The sequence below is a fragment of the Bos indicus x Bos taurus genome, chromosome 23 (assembly GCF_003369695.1).
Source record: "Bos indicus x Bos taurus breed Angus x Brahman F1 hybrid chromosome 23, Bos_hybrid_MaternalHap_v2.0, whole genome shotgun sequence".
In the NCBI taxonomy this organism is placed as follows: Eukaryota; Metazoa; Chordata; class Mammalia; order Artiodactyla; family Bovidae; genus Bos; species Bos indicus x Bos taurus.
In genome coordinates this window covers 11005745-11026538 of record NC_040098.1, presented here as the reverse complement: position 1 = coordinate 11026538, position 20794 = coordinate 11005745, and the positions used below count along the sequence as shown (strand labels likewise).

The following is a 20794-nucleotide window of genomic DNA, read 5'->3' as shown; positions in this document are numbered from 1 at the left end:
ATTTCAAACCAAAGGGATCCATAAATTCAGGAATTAATTATTTGCACTGATAATTCTTCGGGAACTGGTCCCATCAATTCTGAGGAAGAGATGTGACTTTAGTAAGTCATTACACCTCAGGTGAGTCAGGCTTACACTGGTGGGATTGGTTTGTCATAGCTCTACTATTTCAAATGACCCAGCAACGCCTTTCTTCTCAAAAGGAGGGTGGGGAGAGGCAAACAGCACCAGAGAAGGTGCCACCAATCTTAGCAGCCTAAAGCACAGGAAAGGAGAATTCTGAAGTACTGAAATCACAGAACCAAATCCAAAGTAGTATACGATTCCTTTAATGAGTCCAGCTCCTCATCCATAAAACTATGTTAATACTAGCCTTTACAGAGCCAGTGAAAGCTGAATAATGCTTTGAATGCAAATACATTATAAAGTATAAAATCCCATAAGAATGTTTGTTAATACTAAAGTGAGATATTAATAGATCTTTGAGGCTAAAGCAGAGGGAAATCAAAGGCAGAGTAGTCCTCAGTATCAAGGAATTAAACTGGCAGAACTGAAAGTCGAGAGGTTCAGGATACCCTTATTTTCAAATGGGAGCCTGTGGAAAATGGGAATCTGACAAATAATGACTTTATAGCCAAATTAAACGAACTCTTTCTTAAAAGTCTTTACATATCAATAATACAAATATTTTGCCATTGTGTTTAAATATTTATTGGTTGGTACTGGTAACATGCAGCCAATCACCTTGCTTTTGGTTACAAAGACAAGCAAATAGAAAGAAAGATCAGCATGGGCTTACTATCGCCACTAGAAAAATAAAAGACTGCCTCTCTCACTCCAGTACTTTTGCCTGGAAAATTTCATGGATGGAGGAGCCTGGTAGGCTACAGTCCATGGGGTTGCAAAGAGTTGGACCCAACTGAGCGACTTCACCTTCTTTCTTTCTGATAGTTCCTTTCAGAGAAGGAAATGGCAACCCACTCCAGTGTTCTTGCCTGGAGAATGCCATGGATGGAGGGGCCTGATGGGCTACAGTTTATGGGACTGCAAAGAGTCAGACATGACTAAGCAACTAATACACACACATACACCCCTCTCACTGATTAGGAGTCAGGAAAGTCACCTCTGCACACTCTATAATGACAGTCTTGTATTTATTTGTGCCCTAGCTCATGCTTTAAAAAAAAAAAAAAGATTTAAAATGATGAGTGGCTATTAATACTAAAAAACTTAGCTTCACTTATCTTTACTACATTTATTTTCACAAAGCATTTAGGATGTTGGATTTGACCTCTTAGTAAATTCTGCCATTCTTTTACCAAAGTTTTGGTATATACTTTATATACTGATGATAAATATAAACAGCACAGAATAATGCCCAGAACATAGAAAGCAATCCATAAAACGTAGTTATTATTCACATCACACTATAAACCCTACCAGGGAATGAACTGTCTTTGTCTTGTTTAACAGTTTAGCTCAAGAAACCTAGCCTGCTATCTGGTCTGTGAGTGTGCTAAGTCATTTCAGTCATGTCTGACTCTTTGCAACCCTATGGACTGTAGCCCACCAGGCTCCTCTGTCCAAGCGGAGTCTCCAGGCAAGAATACTGGAGTGGTTTACCATTTCCTCCTCCACAGGATCTTCCCCACCCAGGGATCAAACTTGTGTCTCTTGCATTGGCAGGCGGGTGGGTTCCTTACCACTAGCACCACCTGGGGCGCCCCTAAAGATGTGTGCGTGCTGAGCTGCTGGTCCATAGTTGGTACTCAATAAATATTATTTAATAAGTGATTAAATATGATTTAAGAATAATTCTGATCTCTCACCTGTTTTATGGTTACCACTGCCTCACCTCCTATAATCAAAGGCAAGAGTCTGGAAAACCCATACACCAGAGGAAGGGCATTTAAGTTCCTGTTTATATTTCCTTAAACTCACCACAAAGATCCTCCCCCGCCCCTTTTGTCCCCAAACCACAAAATCAATGCTTTGCAACACCGTACTCTTAAACAATTTTGCTTCATTTCCCCTCACTGACAGTGCACAAAGTTCCTTAAAGTTGCAAGCTTTAGTTTAGTTCCCTTTACCCCTTAAAGAAGGAAAGGCATATTTGTAAAACTCTAATACTCAAATTTCTATTTTGATTCCTTGATGTTTCATTCACAATTAGTTATCACATTTGCTTTACTAGATACTTAGTACAAATGAAAATACTGAAAATTGGCTTAATTTTTTTTTAACTTTTAAAGTTAACACATCAAAGTGTATCACACTTCAGAGCAATCAAATTAGGAAACTGACACATTATTTCAGTGATGTTGCGTTCCTTGAAATACTTTCAGAGATTCTTTTTTGGAACAGACTTCAATCCAGTTCTACAAGTCACACAGGAAATTCTGTGTCATTACTTTATGGTTACAACTCCTATTTGACCTCAAACAGTATCACCAGCCTGGCTGCCTAATCTTTTTCACCAGAGTCGAGTCCAACTTCTCTAAATTATTTGGATTCAATCTAACTTCGTTATTTCCTAAAATCAAATCTGCTCTAAAAAAAAAAAAATGAAGATAGTGAAAAATAACACAGGCTCCAAAGTGGATTCTAAGTTTAAAAAACAATTTTTTTTTCTACCACACCTAAAAGCTGCTGACTGAAAGAACAACTTGAAATAACTACTCTGAATGAGATAACACATGTGAATGTAAATTCTGGTATTTTCAATCCAAAATCAATTACACTTGTTTACAGTCAATTGTCACATAATATCGGTTATTTTTCTCCACCAATATGTTATAGGTTACACCTTAAATACCCTTGGCAGAACTGCCTCCACAGAAAGACACACAAGAAACTTAACAGGGGTTGTTTCTTGAGAAAAGAACTAGTACAACTGGACAAAGAGAAAGGAAAACTTTTCACTGTCTTTCTATGCCTTTTTACATTTTATACAATGTGAATGTATTACCTACTTTTAAAAACCTGTTTAAAAAATTACTTTCAAGTGTCAGTTTCAATGGCTTCTATAAACCAGAAAAATAAAGCACTAAAAAATGTGTTCGTGTTTTATCAGCACTTCAAGGGATCTCCAGGGCCAGGGCTGAGTGATTCACATCAACTGTAGGGAAACCTTGCAAGCAGTTCACTGAACTCCCCACAGTTAAGCCGTATCACTCCACTAAAGTTTAAACAATGATGATTGGAAACAAAAATTCAGTACCACAAAAATTAATGTGTCAATTCTAGAATGAAAACTGGCCGTAAACAAGTGAGCTATTAAAGAAGCAATGATCCAAACACATCTTCGAAAATTAGCAAATCAACAGCACGCTATAAAAATGGAAAAAAGATGTCAAGCACAGGGCCAACAGCGACATCACTCAAGCAGCCTGAACTAGAAAACGCAATACGATCTGTTGCTGGACACAATTGCACAATCTCAATTACCCAGAAGATTCTACCAAACAGGAAATTCATGCTGGGGCTTTAAGAAACACAGGAATTATATTCAAAGATTAACAAGTCTAAAAGCCTGGAATCTGCCGTGAAACAAAAAACTAATTTTGTAGACCTCTTTGCAAATAATGCATGCACAGGAATTACATCAAATAGCTTCAGGTCAGCCCTCAAATTACACAAAATCTAAAATACAGTGTATAAAACCTTAGAAGTTAGAAAAGTTAGCAAACTGAGGTCTGGAAATTTTACAGTAGCATTTAATTTAAAAGACATTCATAGTGTGAATTAAAGCTGAAGTGTCTCTTCCTTCCTTTGCTATATACTCCATATCCCATGAAAACCATTATGTACCCCTCAGTCTGTAAGTGCAGATTAAGTTCTCTGCAAACCCTCTAAAGGACTTTAAAAACAGTGTTTCACAAGAATTATCACGATTAAAAAATATTTATAATACATCGCAGCATTGTTAATAACTTTTTGATCTTGAGGGCGTCCAACGGATCTGAACCTCACTTGCTCCAAAGGAGAAAATTGTTTTGTCAAACAATACTTAAATGAGCGGTGGTATGTGACTAATCAGCGAGGCCGCCAGCTTCTCAAGCTGCAGTGTTTGCAGGCACTACCACCACCCCCCACTCTGCGAAAAGGAAATACGCTTTCAACTGAATCGGAAACACACCACTCAAGCTGGCACAGGGCTCACCGAGATAAAGTCGGTATTTTAAGCTCCCTGGATAGCTGCTAATTCAAGTGCGAATTGAAAAAGAACCCTTCTCAAAATGCAATTTCGACAGAGGTTTGCAAAAAAGCCCGAACTCAACGCCCTTCGTCCTCAGTTTTGTTCAGATGACCGCAGTCGAGCTTTGCCCTTCTGCTTCTCCGGGCAGCTCCCGGGCTTGTCTGCTCCGAGGGCAGGCACATCTCGAGAGAGCCCTTCTGCTCGATGCCAGCAGGGAGAGACCTCCGAAGAAGGACCCGTGTTTCTGCCCCCGTAGCAGCAGCCCCTTCCCCCACCCCACCTCCAAGGGAACGCGCAGGGTGCGAGTCAGGGCCCGGCTCCAACACCATCACCCACCGCCCACCGCGGACCTGTGTCCTACACATAGCTGACCATCTACGTGGGCGTGCAGGGTGGGGGTGCAAGGGGCACAGGGAGTGCAGGACAGGGGTCGAAGAGGGCTGGGATGCCCTCCCTCCAAGGAAAATTCCTGCCGCTGGGTGCATTGCTGAGCCGTGGGGGCAGGCCCGACTCTGGGGCATACGGAGACACCCGGCCCAGCGAGGCCCCCGGCCCGGTGACACTCACCACACGGAGCCATAGGCGCCGGAGCCCACCGGGGACAGGTTCTGGTAACGCTCGGGCACCTCCCAGATGGTCTTGTTCAGCTCCTGCCGGTAGAACGTGGGCCTCTCCTGAGACATCTTCCAGCGGTGGCCGCGGGGCGAGGAGGTGGCCCTTGCGGGGCCCCGCCTGCACCCGCACCCGCTTCCCCTGACCTCGTAGCCCGCCCGGCCGGGCAGGGAATCCTGCGCTGGCCGCCCGCGCAGGTGCGGCTGCGGCGACCCTGAAGACTCCCGCGCGCGCGCGCGGCCCCTGTCAGCCGCAGCGGCTGGACGCGCCTCACCGACGGCGGGGGAAGCCCTGCGAAGGGCCGGGGCACGCTCCGGGGCCCTGCGCTGGCGCCCCGCCCAGCTCTCCCTGCACTCTCTCCACACCCAGCCGACTCCCGGCTGCGCGGCGGGGTCACAGCTCCAGCTGCAGCGCCCGCGGAGCTTGCAGTGGTCGCCTTTCCCAGAGCCAGCGAACAGGAGGCTCCCGCCGTGCTCTCGCGAGAACAGCTCCCAGACCTCTCCTCGAGCCGAGATTTTACCCAATATGGAACCTGCCCGCGGGAGGGGGGGTTGATGAAGGGAGAGCTCGGGAGAAGTAATTCTCGCGAGAAGAGAGCAACAGCTGGCCCCCAGAGGCAGGAACTCCCAGGGATTGCTCTCCTTTAGCGCGCGAAGGCGGACCCGGGAAGGAGCGGAGAAGCAGCCGACACAGGCCGCGCGCGCCCCACCGTGGTCGGTGGGGCAAGTGCTTGGCTCCCTGTTGGAAAGAGACAGTGACAAATCAATCGGGTGTCTGGGAAAAGAGCCAGAAAACCTTTGAACGGTGGGTAGTCACCAGCAGCTGAGCACCTGCTCGGCGGAAAACCCCCAATTTCCAAGAAGTACTTGCATAAAAAAGAGAAATATTCCGGCCAGAAAGCCGTTGCAGTCCCATCTGCTCAAGGACATACACTTACTCTTCGGAATGCTGACGAAATCTGTCTCAAAGGTAAATATTAGCCCTGAATTAAGGTTGAGGTTTTTCCACCCAAACGCTTCTAGTAGTTCTCAAACTTTTACGTGCCGAAGAAGCACCTTGGGCGCTTAAAAATGCACAGCGAGTTTGATTAGATGGGTCCCAGAGGGACGCCAAGACTGTGCATTTTTACAATATGCGCCAGGTTCAGAAAAGTCCTTGGTATCTCCCTTGGAGAAACATTTTTAAAACCTTTACCCTGAAGGTTTGAAACTGATTCCTACCTTGAAGAGCTTCCAGCAAAGAGGGTTTTAAGAATTGTAATCATGCCTCTCAGAGTAAGAACAGTGCAGACAGTGGTTTTCTGGCAGTATCCTGTTGGGCAAGTCAATTGACCTTTCTTAGACCTTAGTTCCAGTTTATACAAAAAAGAATTGCTGCCCTACTTTCCCACCTGAAAGCTGAACAAGATAATAAATGTGAATGGGCAAGGTATAACCCCATACCTTCACCTCACTATTAACTTATTCCTACCCTAAAACTTGTTTCAATAAGCAGAATTGGACCCCATCTTATTCTTGGTCATTTCTTTTAGAAATAACTGGGTTCAAGCCAGGACACTTCCCATCACTATCCATGACTATTCTCTTTTGTGTTATGCATCCCTTGAAGTGCTCAAATTTTGCCTATCTTGTCCCAGGATCTAGCTCAGGGCCTCGAACATAGAAGTTACTCCATAAATATTTGTTGAGCAAATTATGAACAAGGACATGATCTCAACTTAGGAGGCAGTGCAGGATCCTCAGTTCTCAAGGAAAAATAAAATAAAACCCAAAACAAGGGTCATGGGTGATTTGCGGAAAGCTTTCTTTGGATTCAGTGTGACAGCCTAGATTCTCTTGCCTTAGAAGACATGTTGCTTAAAAATGTTCCAAGCCAAACTGCAGATAGTGAGCTTTCTAAGAAGTATTGGAGGTAGAAGGAGGAAGCAAGAGCAAAAATGCAGCTGTAAAGATATAAGAGGTAAGAGTGGGGGATCAAGGTGAGTGCATGGATAAAAGGGAGAAAACTTGGAAGCTGAAATTCTAAGAAATTCATGTATTTATCCAACAAATTGGAATAATGACATGAGAGTGACCAAAAGGGTAAAGATGAGCAATACACTCACTCACTCAGCAAATATATATTGAATGCCTACTAGGTACCAGGCACTTCTAATGGAAAGTTGGTTAAAAGGCAGATAGCGGCTGCCTAGGTGGAGCCTACAGTGAATAGTGGCGCAATCATTCAATTCTTCAACACAAATTTATTGAGCACTTACTAGATCTACCACATTGCTTTGGCACCAATGATACAGCAATTAAAGCAAGACATAAAAATCCCTGCCCTTCTGGGGATGACAGATTACAAAAAGGTATAGGTAGGGACTTCCTGTTGGTCCAGTGGCTCAGACTCCATGCTCCTGAAGCAGAGCGCCTGGGTTGATCCTGGTCGCGGAACTAGATCCCACTTGCAGCTAGGAAGATGGAAGGTCCACGTGCTGCAACTAAATCCTGATGCAGCTAAATAAAGACGTAAATATATTTTTTAAAGCCATAGGTAAAGTGAATAATATATTAGACATTACTACAGTAATCAAGCAAGTGGAAAACTGCAACTGGGCAAAGAGGGCATGCAAGGCGCAGGGAGAGACAGTGACAGGGACTGAGCTTCAGAAGGAGGTTAAGGGGTCTTGGGGAAGGAGCTGGGCAGGACAGCGTCCTTCAGTCGGGGTTGGAGATATCGGCGACCCTCTTAGCCTCCAGTTTCCTCCCGCGTCTTCTGTTCCCAAGAGTCGTCGGGAGACAGAGTGAATCACTTACGCCAAGTGCGGCGCGCGAGGCCTGGCATCAAGGAGTCCCGCGGGTTCGACCGCAACGGCTCGGGAACCGCCGGCGTCCGCGTCCACAGCGCCGCCCGTCCGGCCGGAGCTGCCTCCGGCTCCAGCGTCCGACCTCCCGCCGTAACCCGGGAACCAGGTGAGCCTAGGGACCCGGGGAGCCGCCCGGGGCCGGGGCTGCAGGTGGTGGCGGCGGCGGGGCCCGGGCTCCGGCGTTGGGGGCGGGGACCACTCCCCCCCACCCCCGCGTTACACTCGGAAGTCCCCGGGCCACTGTCACCGCAGGGTCAAGCTCGTCGAGGGCACTCAGTCAGCGTTTGCGGAATGAATGAATGACGGTCGTCCCTGGGAGCTTTCTCTTCGTGCGGTCCCTGCTTTTGAAAATCCATGAGGAAAGACGGCGCGTGCGTTTGGCAGGCTGACTCCTTCCACACTCGTTGGTTTGAGTTGCCATAAGCCCCAGAACTGGTCTGCTGCCGGAGTCTCCCCCTGATCAACACACCCCGCCGCCATCCTCCTCCTCCCGAGGCTTGACTGCCCAGTTGCGCGCCTTCTGCTTTTTAGACCTCACTGCTGCTGTTCTTCGGAGAAGGCAATGGCAACCCACTCCAGTACTCTTGCCTGGAATAATCCCATGGACTGAGGAGCCTGGTAGGCTGCAGTCCATGGGGTCGCGAAGAGTCGGACACGACTGAGAGACTTCACTTTCACTTTTCACTTTCATGCATTGGAGAGGGAAATGGCAACCCACTCCAGTGTTCTTGCCTGGAGAATCCCAGGGACGGGGGAGCCTGGTGGGCTGCCGTCTATGGGGTCGCACAGAGTCGGACACGACTGAAGAGACATCAGCAGCAGCAGCAGCAGTAGCTGCTGTTGTTGTTCCTTATAACTGAGCCCCCACTCCAGCATCTCGTAGCCCTTTCTGTTCCTTTCAGGTTCTGTTGATGGATCGCAGCAACCCCTTCTCCAACATCCCCACCCCAACAATGAATTTCTCTCCAACCAGCCCATTGGTAATACTCTCACCAGGTCGCATTAAAGGCAGTTGTTTGTGTGTTGGATGGTCAGCTCCTTGAGGGCTGTCCTCTGATCATTCATCCCCAGCCACTAGACCAAGTGACGGAAAGGTACTGCAAGCAATGCCCTTTGCTCATGACTTTCTTTTTCACATACATTCCACCATAAAAGCGTAGTTAGAATGGGCAAAGGCCTGTTTTTTCCTGATGGAATTACAAATATTTATTTTGAAATTCTGAAAGTGAATTTTACTTTCCCACGATTATAGAGAACATGTGAAAGTTGACCATATGAAAGGATAATCTTGAAGCTAAGTTTCAGGATTTCACATCAATTGGGGTAATAGAAAATTGGGTTGAATTGGGTTGTATTTAAATATTTAACTCTTGGCTTTTAAAATACGTTTAGCACCTTATGTAAAAGAATCAGTGGATGGCTGGATGGATAGGGGTAGTATGGGGATGAAGGAGCTAGGTCAAAAGTATATTAACAGTGCCCCAAATTTGATCCTGATTGTCCAACTGAATAAAGATAATTAGCTACATTTACAGTGGTCTTCATACTTCACTGTGTACCAGAATCATCTGGAGGGCTTCTTAAAACAGACTGCTGGGCCATCCTCAGAGTTTCTGATTAATTGTGTTTTGTGAGGTGGGGCCTGAGAATTAGCATTTCCAACAAGTTCCCAGATGATACTATTGTTTGTAAGACCAAGTATGGGCTACAGAGATTAATTTCTATTAATTAGTAGTGAATCCAGATGCCCCAAATTATGTCACATTTGTAGAATATGAAAATGAAACCTTAACTTGTTCAGATCATGGCCCACCCACCTGAATGTTTTGTCTGATGGCAGGAAGTATTAGGGAATTTTAGGAATCAGTAAGAGACAGTCCCTCTTGTGTTGTGTCTCAGCTGAAGGGTTGTTATCCCATCTTCGATGACCTTCTTCTGAAATGCATCATCTTCTCCACGTTAACGTGCATCTGCCACTTGTCCGTAATGGCTTCTGATCATCATACCTTAAAGAGAAGGGTCGTGTTAGTGAAGAAAACAAGCCAGTGGGTTTTCTGTGAAGTCAAGAAAGACTAGTGGAACTGAAGAAATTCCAGAGATGACTAGTGGAAACGAAACAATAACTGAAAAATGTTTTCCCTTGCTGCCTTTAGCCAGTTATATGATAAGCCCTTTGAAGACAGCTTTCCACCTGCCCCTCCTAGCCACTCAGACTGTGGTCCCTGAGTTGTGACTTGATTGCCTCTCAGTCAGACTACCATAATAGTAAAGGGCTCTGATGGGTCTTTTTGCCTCAGTCTCTCCTGTCTCCAGTGCTGTTCAGTAGAACTTTCTGTGAGGATAGATGTGTTTAATACCTGCCCTGTCTAGTTGCTAGTCCCTACCACACATGGCTATTGAGCCCTTGAAATGTGGCTATTGTGACTAAGGAATTGGCCATGCCACAGAGCGTGAGGCATTGCCACAAGTTTTCCTGACCAGGAATTGAATCTGGGGCTACAGCAGTGAAACAGCTGAGTCCTAACCACTGGACTGCCAAGGAATTCCCTCATTTTATTTTAATTAAGTTAAATTTAAGTTTTCGCAGGTAGCAGTGACTGCTGTACTGGTCAGCACAGCTCTAGACTCTACCGTTGACATGATTCTTCCCAAAGCACGTCTGTGCATGTTACTACTGCTTCTTGAACATTTTAGATTGCTGAAAAGTCCAGGTTCAACCCAGCATTCAAGACACTCCAGAAATAGGCCTCAACCTTTTGGGTTTGACACTGCCTTTACTTAGACCTGTTGAATGAGTTGCCTTATATTATCTCTGTAATTTTATCCTGTTCTCTTCCTGAAATACCTTATTCTCTTACCTGCCTCCAGTTTAGCCAGAGCAGTTTAGCCATATCTCCCCAGGGAGGCCTTCACCTAGCTGGGGTTATCAATCTCATTCTATAGGACATCATGTGGCATTAGATGTGGCATCTGTTTTAGAATCAAAAAGACAGGGTTCAGATTCTGGCTCTGCTGTTTAATGGTTGTATGCCTGAGGAACTCACTAAAGTCACCAGTAAAATAAGGATAATTATTATCAGGAAAATAACTATCTATCTTTTGAGACTATGTGTGTGAAGAAACTGGCTATGGCTGGCCAGCAATACATGTTAATTTCTGCCTTTCACACCTCTAAATTCTGATAACACCATATTTTGGTATTTTTATTCTACTAAATTCAAGAGTCTTTGTCCTTTTGTATCCTTTGGGCACTTAGCATTCAGCAAATGTTTGTGGAACACTAAGTTAATTGACCAGGGCCTCCCTGGTGGCTCAGTGGTAAAGAATCCACCTGCCGGTGCAGAGACGCGGGTTTGATCCCTGGATCGGGAAGATCCCCTGGAGAAGGAAATGGCAACCCACTCCAGTATTCTTACCTGGAAAAATTCCATGGACTATGAAAAAAATTCCAGTGGGCTATAGTACATGGGGTCACAAAAGAGTCAGACTTGACTTGACAACTAAATAGCAACAACCATAAATTAATTGACCACAGGTGGAAAAGCATTCTTCAGTCAGAAATAAATGAAGGCCAAGACTGTATGTGGTAGAAATTTATAAGATTGTGAAAATTATAGCAGGCAAACTTACCAAATCCTAGTCTAGTAGAACATGGCTACCTTTTGAAATATAACTGATGTAGGTTGAAGACAATAATAAGAAATGCTTCTTTCCATAAGTCAATTGATGAGATATAATACCTCCCAGGGGTGTGACAACAGAAAAAATAAATGCTTTAGCTTTGAAAGAGGGAGAAATTCTTGAGGGATAAGTTATAATTTATGATGGGAGGAGATGAGAATATTTTGTTTTTTTTAAACAAGGCTCTGGATCAGAGGTCACATACTGCTGGGTCAGACCGAATCTGGCCTGCAGAGGTGTTTTGTTAGATACAGACTGTGTTTTTAAAAATAGGTAAGGTGATTGACAACATTTCAAAGTCAGAAGATGTCACATAAAAATCTGGAATTATGGCTTCCCTGGGGAAAGATCAGATCTGGCCATCCTGAGCCCCATATCCCCCATGACAATAATTGCTAGAACGGAGTGGCTGCAGCCACCTTTCCCTGGCCCACTGCTTCCATTATGCTTGTCCATATGTTGCCTGCTTCCTGCCTGCTTCGTGGCATTTCAGAAACAAAGTGCTGGATTCTAGACTCTCCATCTAACCCAGGATGGCAGTTTTTTTACATTTTATTTTTATTGATTTATTGGCTACACTGGGTCTTCGTTGCCACCCATGGGCTTGCTCTAATTGAGGCGAGCAGGGGCTGCTCTCTAGTTATGGTGCACGGGCTTCTCACTGTGGTCGCTTCTCTTTTTGCAAAGCACAGGGTCTAGGGCGTGCAGGCTCAATAGCGGTGGTGCACAGGCCCAGCTGCCCCACGGCGTGTGGAATCTTCCCGGACCAGGGATGGAACCCATGTCCCCTGCATTGGCAGGTGGATTCTTTTTAAATTTTATTTTATTTTTAATTGGAGGATAATTACTCCACTGTATCATGATGGTCTCTGCCACACATCAACATGAATCAGCCACAGGTAGACATATATTCCCTCTCTCTTGAACCTCCCTCCCCATCCCACCCCTCTAGGCTGTCACAGAGCACCAGCTTTGGGTTCCCTGGGTCACACAGCAAATGCCCACCGGCTATCTGTTTTACATATGGTAATGTATATGTTTCAGTGCTACTCACTCAAATCATCCCACCCTCTCCTTCCCCGACTGGGTCCAAAAGTTTGTCATTTATGTCTGTGTCTCCTTTGCTGCCCTGCAAATAGTATCATCAGAACCATCTTTCTAGATTCCAAGTATTTTCATTAATATATATAGTATTTGTCTTTCTTTTTCTGACCTACTTCACTCTGTATAATAGGCTCTGGGTTCATCCACCTCATTAGAACTGACTTGAATGTGTTCCTTTTTTATAGCTGAGTGATATTCCATTGTGTATATGCACCACCACTGCTTTATCCACTTATCCATCGATGGGCATCTAGGTTGCTTCCATATCCTAGCTATTGTAAATAGTGCTGTCAGGAGGATTCTTTACCACTGGACCACGAGGAAAGTCCCAGGATGGCAGTTTTTTATAATCTCAGTGTAATAAGCAGGTTAATTAGGCTCTTTTAGTTGCTAGGAACAGATAGATTCTAGTCATGGAAGTTTATTGTAAGATTACATAGGAAAAGTAAGGAAGGATGGATCAGTATTCCTATGGGTGGGGTAAAGAAAGGCAAAAATGTTGCTTACGTTTTAGTGTATAGTTCTGTTTTTTTCTGGAAGACACAGAGTACTAATTCTCTCAAGTAATACATTGTAAAGCAGCTCTTCCATCCCCTTCTGTATTCCCTAACTATACTCTCACTTCTTTATTGGATTTGTGATCATTGGTTTATAGTGTTATACAGTACATGCCTGCTACCCTATGTTTTGAGAGTAAAAATACATTATATAACTATGGCTGAGTTACCTAACATTTCCAAAACCTCAGTTTTATCACCTGTATTCTTGGGCTTCCCTGGTGGCTCAGCTGGTAAAGAATCCACCTGCGATGCCAGAGACCTGAGTTCAGTCCCTGAGTTGGGAAGAGCCCCTGGAGAAGGGAACAGCTACCCACTCCAGTATTCTAGCCTGGAGAATTCCAGGGACTGTATAGTCCATGGGGTCGCAAAGAGTCAGACACGACTGAGTGACTTTCACTTTCACTTTCAAAAGTAGTATTAGGATTGTTGTGGGAATTAAAAGAAATAACTCATGAAAAAGTCTAGTGCAATGCTTGGTATATATTAAGTGCTCTATGAGTGTTGTACGTGATGTTGATGATAAATATAGATCTACTTGTTTACATTTATGTGGAAGAATATTAGCTGTGTGCCCTTTTTATTATTCAAAAACACAGACGATCAAGAACAGTTACACTTTCTCCAAGAGATGGAACTATATCCATCCTCATTAACTCTTTCTTCTAATTCTTTTTAAAAGAGCAAGATAATAATACATATTTTTAAGGTTTGATATAACCCTTAGGAGGCTTCTCTGGTGGCTCAGACAGTGAAGCGTCTGCCTGCAGTGAGGGAGATCTCAGTTTGATCCCTGGGTCAAGAAGATCTCCTGGAGAAGAAAGTGGCTACCTACTCCAGTGCTCTTGCCTGAAAAATCCCATGGACAGAGGAGCTGGGTAGGCTACGGCCCATGGGGTTGCAGAGAGTTGGACATGACTGAGTGACTTCACTGTCTTTCACTTTTCATGACCCTTAGAGATCATACGGTCAAACCATGTCATTTTACGGACAGGGAAACTGAAACTCAGTTTCTAAGAAACTTGCCCCCAGTTGTTTTAAAAAAAAGAAAAATCCAGAGTTAGAACTCCAGAATCCTGGTATCCTGTGCCATGCTTTTTCTGCTGTGTTATAATGCCACTAACTAGATACTTGACCATCATTCAAAAAATATTTGTTGAGGGCCTACTAAATGTCACACAGTATTTGGGCCTGGAACAAAGTCCTGCCTCTTGGAATTATATTTTAGTGTGGGAAACAGACAGTGAACAAACAGACAAATACTGAGTCAGGCACTATTAAGTTTGGTGAAGAAAAGGAAAAGATAAAGGGATAATGATGGATGCTATTTAGATAAGAAGGGAGTTAGAAAACCCCATGTTGATCCCTTAACCTTTAGCATTTTCAATGAAAATTAGTGGTTATACTTTTGCCTCTTAATCTTTTCCCTGCAGCAGAACAACATATGAAGAAAACTAGGCTTTCTAGCCAGACATTTGGGTTCTAGTCCTGACTAAATATTCAACAGCCAAAGCTGTTTATACTTTCAAGCTTTGGTTTCTCCATTTGGGAAATGAGAATATACACCTGGTTTTTTTTTTTTAATTTATTTATTTTAATTGGAGGCTAATTACTTTACAATATTGTAGTGGTTTTCGCCATACATTGTACACCTGCTTTTTTTTATAGGGTTGTTTTAGGTATAAAATTATACACTAAATGAGAAAGTTTTCTAAAATTGTGATGCATTATGTAGGTACACTTAGTCACTCAGTCGGGTCCGACTCTTTGTGACCCCATGGACTATAGCCCACCAGGCTTCTCTGTCCATGAGATTTTCCAGGCAAGAATACTGGAGGGGGTTCAGATGCCTCCTCCAGGGCATTTTCCCAAGACAGGGATGGAACTTGCGTCTCCTGTGTCTCCTGCATTGCCTGTGGATTCTTTCCCACGTTTTGTAGATATGCTACCATTATATGGAAATTTTATCTCCATAAAAACGTGTCAAGGATCTAGATTTTTTTTTTTTAAATGTCATTTGTTCAATTTCTTTCCACTCTTCCAGGAACAATGCAGCCAGACAGGAGCTTCCAGAGTTTTGCCTCTAGGTACAGGCAAAGTTCTTTCACATATGATGTGAAGCGAGACGTGTACAATGAGGAAAACTTTCAACAGGAACACAGAAAGAAGACCGCCTCCTCTGGGAACGTGGACATCGACATCAGCACCGTCAGTCACCATGTGCAGTGCAGGTGGGTGTGTGCGGTCATTCAGCCGCGGCCACGCTGGCAGCCCCAAAACTGCTTGCTGCCTTTGGTGCCTGCTTCTGTTTTCCTCTCCTGAATTCCTGTCATCAGAACCCCTAGCATAATTTCTCTTCAGTTGTTTTTTGTGGGTTTATTTTTTTGTGTGGTTTGTCCTCTATCGCCTTCTTTTGAAATTTTTATTTAATATCTTGTTTATGGCCGTGCCGGATATTTGTCGGTGCACAAGGGCTTCCTCTAGTTGCGGCCAGTGGGGACTGCTCTCTGGTTGCGGCCCGTGGGCTTCTCACTGCGGTGGCTTCTCTTGGTGTGGAGCACAGGCTCTATGGTTCTTGGGCTCAGTAGTTGTGGTGCATGGATTTAGCTGCTCCGAGGCATGTGGAATCTGTCCCCACCAGGGATCAATCCCGTGTCCCAGCATCGGCAGGCAGATTCTTAACCACTGGACCACAGGGAAGTCTCTTGTATCACCTTCTTGATTGTAAACTTGGCATAAAGACCTTAGTTGTCCACCACAGCATCCAGGGATGATATTTAAAAATACATTGTTTGATTAACCACCGTTGCCAGTCTCCTAACAATAACAACAAAAAGCAACCATGGTGGACTAATGAATGATGCAAGAACAACTATGTAAGTTCTATAGTTCAGGGGCTTCTAACCTGTTTTTGTGTTTGAACCTTTTAGCTATCTATCAGACCTAATGCACCTCTTTTCAGAATAATTTTTTTTAACATTTTTTATTGTGGTAAAATATATACAACATAAAGTTGGTCATTTTAACCATTTTAAAGTGTACAAATCAGCAGTATTAATGACATTCATGATGTTGTGCAACCATTACCGCTATTTCCAAAACTTTTTCATCACTGCAAACAGACATTTTGTACCTGTTAGGCAATAACTCCCCATGCCCCCACCTCCAGTCTCTGCTAACCTCTCTTCTACTTTCTGTCTCTCTGAATTGCCTATTATAGATATTTCATTTAAGTGGAGTCATACAATATTTGTCTTCCACGTGTGGTTTATTTCACTTAGCATGATATTGTAGCATGGATCAGTACTTCGTTTTATGGCTGATGATATTCCATTGTAAGTATAGACCTTGTTTTGTTTACCCATTCATCTGTTAATGGACACTTGGATTGTTTCCACTTTTGGGCTGTCGTGAATAATCCCACCATGAGTATTAGGCATAGGAGTATCTGTTTGATTCCCTGCTTGTAATTTTTCTAGGTATACACCTGAGAGGGGAATTGTTGGATCAAATGGTAATTTTACGTTTAATTTTTTGAGAAAATTTTTTTCACAGTTGCTGCACCACATTAGCATTAGCAAGTATTCCAATTTCTTCAAATCCTCTCCAATAATTGTTATTTTCCTTTTTAAAAAATTATTGTTATAGCCATACTAGTAGATGTAAAATGGTATCACATTGTAGGGTGTTTTTTTTTTTTTTTTTGCATTTCCCTAATAACTAAATATGATGAGCCTCTTTTCATGTGCTTATTGGTCTCTTATATATCTTTTTTGGAGAAATGTCTATTCCTTTACCCTTTTAGAAACTAGATTTTCTTTCCTTTTTGTTGTTGAATTGTAGGACTTCTTTATTTATTCTGGATACTAAACCCTTATCAGATATGTGATTTGCAAATATTTCCTCCCATTCTGTGGGTTGCCTGTTGATAGTGTCTTTTGGTGTACAACAGTTTTAATTTTAATGAAATTAGATTTAATCTATTTTTTTTCTTTTCTTGCTTGTGACTTCAGTGTCTTATTTAAGAAACTATTGTGAAATCCAAGATAATGAAGATTTTCCCCTATGTTTTCTTCTAAGAGTTTTATAGTTTTAGTTCTTAAATTTAGATCTTTGATGCATTCCGAGTAAACTTTGTAAGCGATATAAAGTAAGAGTCTGACTTCATCTTTCCCCAAATGGCTATCTCATTTTCCCAGCACTATATGTTGATGAGTCCATTCTTTCCCCATTAAGTGCTCTTGGCCAAAATATTTAAAAATGTATAAAATACATAGCATTATGAAGGAAACCAGTTATATTGAAGTATAGTTATCAACATATAAAAAATACAAAAATCATGATATTTAATAATTGTGGGTCTAATAACTGTAATTTCTAAGTAATGATGAGTATAAATTATATCTTAAGATATCTGCAGCAGTTTTACTGTAATGTGAAAATATTTGTGACTCTGTTGGTGACAAAGTCAAAACTCTGCTGGTAACAACTGTGGTTTGTTGTCAACATTCATAACTGAAGGAAATACTGCATTTCAGTTAGGAGGTTAGTGAAAATAAAGATACCATTTTTCCTAAAGTCACTTACCCCCCAAATTTCCTCTAGAGACCCCTTGGTCACTACAGACATCAGGATAAAAACCCCTTGTGACCTGCATCATTATATTAAACCTAACTACTCAGACTGTCCTCACTCACACTGCACATTTGTTAGCCCTTGTCATCCCTTGGTTTCATCACCCACAGTTGGCATGTGTCAGGTGACAAGAGAGGAAGGCCTCCACGCAGCCCTGTTGCAGACCTTCCTCCCTCTGAGCCTCCTCCTTTGCCCATATCCTGCCTTTTGCAAGTTGTGGTCTTGGATGTCCCTTCCTGTCCTGTATCACAACGCTCATTTTTTCTGCTCCAGGATGGGTCAGAGGTTATATGACAAAGAGAGCACTTGGGAGCCGCATTGGCTTTGCTCTGTGAAAGCATAGTCTTTTCCTAATTTATACCTCATCATAAACAGGCCCTACCAAAGAAGTTTCAGCCTTATTCTCCTCCAGCTGCCTATCCTTAGACATTTAAATCTGACCTGCACTGCCTCCCATGGGCTTTTATAACAGTTCTTATTCCTTACTTCTAACGCACACGGTTATGTCTATTTCTGAATTTTAACTTGAAAGGTAGCCCAGCGCTGTGGCTAAGAGCAAGGGTCTGAAGCCAGATTGCCTGGTTTTGAGTCCCAGTCCTGCTGCTTCCCAACTGTGTGACCTTAAGCAAGCTATCCAACCCAACTGAGCCTCAGTATTCTCATCTATAAAATGGGGATGATAATAGCACCTACCTTACAAGGTGATTGTGAGGATTAGAGAGTATTTGTAAAGCAGCTAGCAAACAGTCAAAAAAAAAAAAGAAAAAAAATTATAATCTTTAACTTCATCTCTTCCTTTCTTCAAGAAACTTCACCTCTCCCTTCATTTTTTCCCTTTTGGTTAGCAACTGAAATACTCTTTCTCTTAGAGTGCTCCCTTGTGCTTTCACATCAACTCTCACCATCCCTCACTTTTAAGATGCCTTAACTAAGACCTAGATTCATGTTGAAGTGCTTATACTGTTCCTCCACCAACTTCAATTTCTATTCCTCCAGCTCTTTCCTTGATTCCCATCCATCTTAGGTCCTCATTATTCCAAGTCCATTTTATTTTTCTGGCATGCTAAACAGTTCTGATGACTCTCCCTAGAGTGGCGGGTCTTCAGTCAAATGGCACATGGAAAGGAAGGAACCCTGGACAAGATACGAAACAAATTGTCCCAATGCCGTGGTCTGCTCCCCCCGCCACCCACAGGGAGGGCCATAATTGGAAAGCACACTCTCTACACCTGCCTAACACCCAGGGGTTCTCATAAGAATCACAACACGGGATTCTTTCCAGGGGCTGTTTCCAGGTGGCGCAGTGGTAAAGAATCTGCCTGCCAGTGCAGGAGGTGCAAGAGACACAGGTTTGATCCCTGGGTCAGGAAGATCCCCTGTAGTAGGAAATGGCAACCCACTCCAGTATTCTTGCCTGGAGAACCCCATAGACAAAGCAGCCTGGTGGGCTACAGTCCATGGGGTCACAAAGAGTTGGACATGACTGAGCACCTACTAATGCACATTCTCTGAAAACCTATGGTCTTGCATTTGACCACTGTCAATAGGAACTGTAGTGGTAATAGAGTGGATAGAACACTGATTAAAAATCAGGAGATCTGGTTTCTAGCCCCAGTTCTGACCAAACATATTATTTCTTGGCAAAGACATTTACACTTATTTGACCTTAATTTCCTTATGGGACAGTAATGCTCATCGTTGTGAGAGACAAGCATGTTGAAATTTCTTCTTTTCTGAGCACACATTTTAGCCTTGCATACACTAAAGTTACATTTGTTGCTATGGTCAAATCCCAGTTATTCAGCTATAGTTCATACATGAAAAATCTCCATACTCCTTGTTTTCAGCCCATCCTGAGATATAAATAGCAAAAAGCAATTTAAAACTGTATTAGTTTTACTGATGGATTGACTGATTAACTGACTGATTTACAGTGATTCTGCTGTTTTAGATGATCTAAAGGTTAAAGTAGGTTTTCTTAATCTCGGGATCGTTGACATTTTGGACCATAAAATAACTTCTTATGGAGGGCTGTCCTGTACACTGTGAGATGTTTGATCCCTGGCCTCTATCCACTAGATGCCAGTTGTGATAATCAAAAATGTCTCCAGACATTACCAGGTGTCCCTTGGGAAACAAAATGCCCTCTAGTTGTTATCCACTGAGCTAAAAGATAATAAGGCCTTGTTGTATTGCCTTTTCTTTACATGGCTAATGCCATAAGCACAAGACTCCATATTGTATATTTTCCATAAATTTCTACATGAAAGTGAAAATGATAATCGCTCAGTCCTGTCTGACTCTTTGCGACCTCGTGGACTGTAGCCTGACAGGCTCCTCTGTCCATGGAATTCTCCAGGTAAGAATACTGGAGTGGGTTGCCTTCTCTGGGGGATCTTTCCAACCCATGGACCAAACCTGAGTCTCTTGCACCTGCATTACTGGCAGATTCTTTATTACAGGTCAAAGCCATATAGAGTTAATGCTTGGTAAAAATTTTAGTATACAGGAATGATATGAATGTGTTAATTGCCTGCCACCCACCAATATCACATCTCAGAAAACTGTCCTTACCAAGAGAAAGCCATAAAAGTCAAGTTTTCTACTGGTAAATTTTGGTAGCTTGAATTTTCTTCAAACATTCTATAAAACTGCACACCTGATTTGTATACCGGACTTACAATGCTTTTGCTGGTGTGCTGCGATTCATGGGGTCGCAAAGAGTTGGACACGACTGAGCGACTGAACTGAACTGAACTGAGTCGCTAAATCATGTCTGACTCTTTTGTGACCCAGTGGACTATTGCCCACCAGGTTCCTCTGTCTATGGGATTTCCCAGGGACAGATACTGGAGTGGGTTGCCATTTCCTTCTCTAGGGGATCTTCCTGACCCATCGATCTTTCTGACCCAGAAATCGAACCCATGTTTCCTGCATTGGCAGGCAGATTCTTTACCACTGTGCCACCAGGGAAGCCCTTATAAGGCTTAGTTCTTATCATGTATGGCACTGATCCTCAACTGGAGGTGATACCATCCCCCAGGGAATATTTGGCAGTGCCTGGAGACATTTTTGGTTATTAAGACTAGGGGAGGGGATGCTGGTGGCATCTAATGGATACAGACCAGAGATGCTGCTAGACATCCTACAGTGCACAGG

At 43.2% G+C, this 20794-nt stretch overlaps 2 protein-coding genes across 5 annotated transcripts in view; one reads left to right on the top strand and one right to left on the bottom strand.

The window, feature by feature from the left end:
* The window catches only part of MAPK14 (mitogen-activated protein kinase 14), a 75431-nt gene extending 70087 nt beyond the window's left edge, over nt 1–5344 (bottom strand). For 2 of the 3 annotated variants that reach the window (XM_027525300.1, XM_027525301.1), the window contains exon 1: nt 4766–5307. In XM_027525300.1, coding sequence (XP_027381101.1) covers nt 4766–4881 — 116 coding nt within the window. In that variant the 5' untranslated portion in view covers nt 4882–5307. Of the gene's footprint in view, nt 1–4765 lie in introns of all 3 variants that reach the window. The other variant, XM_027525299.1, reaches the window with a different exon arrangement.
* Nucleotides 5345–5433: 89 nt separating this feature from the next.
* SLC26A8 (solute carrier family 26 member 8) overlaps nt 5434–20794 on the top strand; it is a 90832-nt gene continuing 75471 nt past the window's right edge. The window contains exons 1-3 of one of the 2 annotated variants that reach the window (XM_027525294.1): nt 5434–5779; nt 7579–7764; nt 15045–15231. In XM_027525294.1, the coding sequence (XP_027381095.1) occupies nt 15050–15231 (182 nt within the window). In that variant the 5' untranslated portion in view covers nt 5434–5779; nt 7579–7764; nt 15045–15049. Of the gene's footprint in view, nt 5780–7578; nt 7765–15044; nt 15232–16186; nt 16336–20794 lie in introns of those variants that run through there. The other variant, XM_027525295.1, reaches the window with a different exon arrangement.